Genomic DNA, 5,209 nt, shown 5'->3' on the forward strand with positions numbered 1-5,209 from the left:
TTTTTCGGTGTAACTCAAAAGTATTGGCGCGAATAAATTGAATGAAAAAACCAGAATCGTTGTGGAAATTTAAGTTGGGGCTTGGGATGCTCGCGGTCCCCCAGGCACCAATTTGAATACGTAGTAGATACAAGCCATTATTTAAATGTTCAGAAAACAACTAATCACCAATCTATAAAATTAAAAAAAAAAATAAGCTGGAAAAGGGTTTTTTTAAAACAGTTCGATAGAGTTATAGCGTATTTCCATCCACCTTCCAACATCCGTTGAAGGGATGGTCCTAATGTTGTTGCCGTTCCAAAAGCTTTCCAGTTAGACCGCCGTGAAAATTTGACGGACTAATTTATGTGATGGTTAGCCGATGTTCTTGCGGTGCAACCCTCTTTCCACGCAGTCCAGTTGTGATTTTTAAAATATGTCAAACTCAGCACGTCTCTTCCGATTTGAACCTGTTTTTCACCAAAACGTAAATAATGTCAACAGGTCAACCTTCTTTCTATATGTTTTGATAAGTTTAAGCTCTTCAGAACAGCTTTTATCGGAATGTGGATGTGCTCTTTGCAAATCTGAGTTTCACACTTTCTAAAAATTACAACTGGAATGCGAGGAAGAGGTTTACACCGAAAAAACAACGGATAACTATCATAAATTGGTCCGTCAAAGTCCATCAAAGTCAGTCAAATTTAAACGGCGGACTAGCTGGGAAATTTTTGCAAAGTCAAAACAATATGGACCTCCCGTTCAACAGATGGAGGATTTATATCTGTGGAAAGGGGCCATAAGCCACTGTGATTTTTGACAGATGGCGGATATTGGCTCTGTGGGAACACCAACCCACAACCCATTAAAATTCCCAGCCGTTTCGGTTGGACGGATTTGTGGGACTGAGCTATTACCAACAGTGCAAGAAGTTTGTTATAAAACCTCCATGTACCAATTTCAGCCGTTTCATCGCACTTAATTGGCCGACATGGAAAGCCATCACATTGGGGAAACGTCTGATAACGTAATGCATATACCTAAACAAAATGCTCTTAGCTTTTTTATAAAATGTATTTAATTTCAAAGCCTATAGCCCAGTTCCACAAGGCCAATCCAAATGAAAAGGTTGGTAATTATAATGGATGGTAGATTCATCTTCCCACAGAGCCACCATCCATCTTCCACCATCCATTAAAAATTACAGTGACGTATGCAGAAATATTCAACTCTTTTATGAGTTCTTGTTCTTGTTTATATGTTATTTCAACACTTTGGATTAGTGGTTGTATGGTTATCTGAACTTTTAAATTATGGTATATAAATCTCCATCGAATACGTCTCTGGTTCACGAAGTCAAAAATGGCCGCCTTGTGAATTCAAAATTCATTGGCGCCACGACTTTAGAATTGCATCGAAAGAACATCTGCTAAATATCGGCCAGAAACGTGCGGTTAAAAACATAAGTTCTACCGTTTAGGAACGGCGAAACCATACGGAATATATTTAATGAGATGGTGGAAGGTGGTCTGAGGGATTAGGCCATTAACAGTTTTAGCATAATTTGAAACTGCTTAATAGCCTGAGTCCATTGCCGCATTACTGGACTGTTTAAATGTGCCTGATTCCATTCGCGCATTAGCATTTAGCTTATGCTACTCCGACATGTGAGTGACACGAACAGCTGATCTCGGTTTGTTTACTTTTGAATTTTGGCCAATCAAAAAGAAATGAATTAAAATTAATAAACATGAAAGAGTTTACTCAACTCTTTAATGCTCATCAGGACATCCATAATGCGACCGAGGCCTTTGCCAACTTGGAGAAGCTGATTGCGTTGTTATGACGGGTTTGCAATGGAGACCACCACACTTTCTAAAAAGGGCAAGAATTCCCGTATGTGTGGGAGATATTTTATGCCAGAGATCCAGCATTAATGCATTGTGGTACTGCGAGCAGAATTTGCAGCGTGCGATCTAGTTTAAAGTCTTTTTTAACAAAATAGACCTGGCATTTAGATAACAGCTGATGTAGTGGTGTCACGAACATAATATCGTCAAACATCGGTATTTTCCGGTATTTTTCAAAAAACGTTCGGGCGAATGGTTTTTAATCGCATTTAGTTAACGCATTTATTTTAAATGTGGCATTTAGCCTTATGGGATTCCCTGTGTAAATAAATGCGCATTAGGCTAAATGAGTTTTAATGCGCCAACGGAATCAGGCTATAAAAAATCAAGTTTCACTGTTCTGTGGAAATACGATATAAGATCACACTTTTGTGTGACGACATCTTGGCTTCTTTGAATAATCACTCGATTTATAGAATATGCAACAGTAGTCAGTAGCAGTGACAACCGGAAATAAAGCATTTCTCTTTCCTTTGCTGTTTCAGAGCGAGCAGTAAGCCATTTTCGTGAATTTGTTGAAACTTCTGAGTTTGAATCAATGTAAGTACTTGCATTTAAAAAGACAATTTTCTTGACCCTAACATATCAAATCACGTAGATGCCGCGGGAAATAAAGGAAGTTAAAGACTTTCTTAATAAAGCACGTCGTTCAGATGCTCGCGCTGTTAAAATCAAGAAGAATCCGTCAAACACTAAATTTAAGATCCGTTGCTCACGGTTTCTTTATACCCTTGTCGTGCAGGATAAAGAAAAAGCCGACAAAATCAAGCAATCTTTACCGCCAGGACTGCAAGTCAAGGAGGTGAAATAAACCAACTGAAACTAGGGGCTTACTTCACTACACACATTGAAAGATAGGTTTACTTAAATCTGTGTTTAAAAATAAAGTGATGGCGCCATAATAAAACTGGATTTTGCTTAACGATTGTTTCTTTAATTTAAAACTAATATATCATCAGAGATCCGCGGCTTCACTTGAGTTGATCAAGTTTGACAAGCAAGAATGCAAACTTCGGTAAGCTGAAGGTTATATACACACTAGCAGCTATTACAAAAAGGAACAACAAAAAGCCAATTTTAAGTATTATTTGTATATGAAATTACTGTGAAGCGATATCAACGAATTTTATGTCCTTAATTTCTTAGAAATGAGGCTTAAGTCAACAGTAAGCAAACGAACTATAATTTGCTTATGTGAAAACATCGGAACTTAGAATATCCGGTTTTAGTCAGGTTTCTGTTAGCACAATAACGTTGGATAAAAAGGAAAAAATATCTGAGAAAAATCAATCATTTCCGCAGACGAGCCTTTCCGCATGAGTTCCATAAAGAATTCTCGTTGCTGCAGGGACGCATGCACCACTTGAAGTTCTGGAAGCAACCTTGTATAGGGACGACCGCGGAAATTGATTGTTAGAGCACGGATCCAATTCTGTGAGCATTGGCAAGGGCTTGCCGGCAAAATATTTTTTTTATCATATTTAATTTTTTTTTTATCTTGTTAAATTTCTTTTATTTTAGACAGCATTTCAATGTTCTCTTTTTTTTTAGTATTCTTCAGCTTGACCGATTACTAGCTTTGGATCAATCATAAATGCAAAATAAAAAAATTATTACAAGAAGTTTATCTTCGTTTGTTTGAAAGTAATGATTTAAGATATTAGAATTACTGTTTTAGTTTTACAAAAATCGGATGACTATATCATATAGGTCCCAAGGGCACAACCTGAAAAATATATACAAATATAATAAGTTCCCTGTTTTTCAATTGATTTGAAAACCTACTTTGTTACAAAGTAATGGTTTATTATTTCAAATGTACGCTGCAACAGAATGTGCTTGTGTGTGCAAAATAATAAGATACCTGAAGCGGTCCGAATGGGAATTTTTAAAAAAGTTTATTTATTTAGTCCAACGTTTAATCATTTGTTTGTTACAGGTATTATCGTCACGACATTTATACCTCGTTAAGAGGTTAAGAGAGGGATTTGTTTAACAAAGTGTTAAATATAAAAAAAAAAATTAAATTTGTCCATCAGTCAATGTTTTTATTTTTGTTTGGACTACGCCCGGGTTTAACATTGTGAAGATAATAATAAAAGACTTCTTGCTAAGCCAGTTTCTTCTTTTTTGTTACTTTAATAACAAAATAAACAATTTATTAAGTTTATGAACGTTCAAAAGCTAATATAAATAATAGTCTTTAAGAGATCTTTTGTAAAAAGACGCTCAATATTTTTTAATGAACATTTAATGATTGCGTAATTTTATAAGAAGAAAGAAGTGGGGCAATTTATTTACATACTCCAAATTTTGGAAACAGTTTTCCTGTTGCTCAAAGTTCCCTATCACCCTTAAATTTATAAATAAAACTATATCTGAATTTAAGAAATTATCGTATTGCTGTATCCTTGTCGAACTAGGATAGTAAATAAATAAATTAAATTACAATTAAATAAAATAAATCATTTAAAAACAAGAAAGGAAACAAACTTCGGCAAGCCGAAGTTCATAAACCCTGGCAGCTGTTGCAAAAATTAAATATTCTTGAAAACATTAAAATTATGATTTACATGCGTATATGTTTAAAAACATTGAAGCAATGATTATTTACAGCTCAATTATTCGAAAGTTCCTATGGAATCTATATGATATCGATTTCCGATTTTAATAAAACTAAAAGCGTAATTCTGAACTGTCAAATTACTAATAGGTCTTAAAGAATTTTTAATAAAAATTACAAAATAGAAAAATTACACCTTAAAAAAATTTTTTTTAATAATGGAAACAATAAATCGCATGGTAGCTTTAAGTTTTAGTCGTCCGATTTTGATGAAATTAATTAAATTAGGTAGTTCTAATATATTTAACCATTACTATATATCGAATATATATATATTTTTTCATTTATTTTGCCTATTGTTTCTATGGGAGCTATATGCTATAGTCGTCCGATACCTGCAATAGAAAGACAACTTTTGGAAACGTTTCATGCAGATAGCTTTAAAACTTGCGTAAAAACGGACGGACAGACTGACAGACGGACATGGCCAGATCGACTCTCCTAGTGATGCTGATCAAGAATATATAAACTTTATAGTAGCAAATTTGCTAGAAAATTTCCTAGGGAAATTACTTTTTCATACGAAAAAATGTCGGTTAAAAAACAGCTGGCGAACCTTTTTCGCTTTAAAGCGACATAAAATCGCCAGGTAAACGAATAACAGCCGAATACACATAAGTATATAAGCGGCGCACTGTGGAACCACCGACCACTTTTGTTTCCCAAAATTAATAACTCGATTTATATATATATATAT

The 5,209-nt window shown here is 34.6% G+C and overlaps 1 protein-coding gene across 1 annotated transcript; it reads left to right on the forward strand.

Annotated features, from left to right (window-relative positions):
• Positions 1 to 2,294: 2,294 nt before the first annotated feature.
• Positions 2,295 to 2,811, forward strand: LOC108149206 (60S ribosomal protein L38). The gene is made up of 2 exons (XM_017276634.2): positions 2,295 to 2,429; positions 2,488 to 2,811. The coding sequence occupies exon 2, from the start codon at positions 2,488 to 2,490 to the stop codon at positions 2,698 to 2,700; it is 213 nt and encodes a 70-aa protein (XP_017132123.1). The 5' UTR covers positions 2,295 to 2,429; the 3' UTR covers positions 2,701 to 2,811.
• The last annotated feature ends 2,398 nt before the right edge of the window (positions 2,812 to 5,209 follow it).

The sequence above is a fragment of the Drosophila elegans genome, unplaced genomic scaffold (assembly GCF_018152505.1).
Source record: "Drosophila elegans isolate 14027-0461.03 unplaced genomic scaffold, ASM1815250v1 contig_341, whole genome shotgun sequence".
NCBI lineage: Eukaryota > Metazoa > Arthropoda > Insecta > Diptera > Drosophilidae > Drosophila > Drosophila elegans.

Excerpts from the sequence above, each read along its gene's own strand:
- LOC108149206 (XM_017276634.2), top strand. The coding sequence starts at position 2,488 with ATGCCGCGGGAAATAAAGGAAGTTAAAGACTTTCTTAATAAAGCACGT.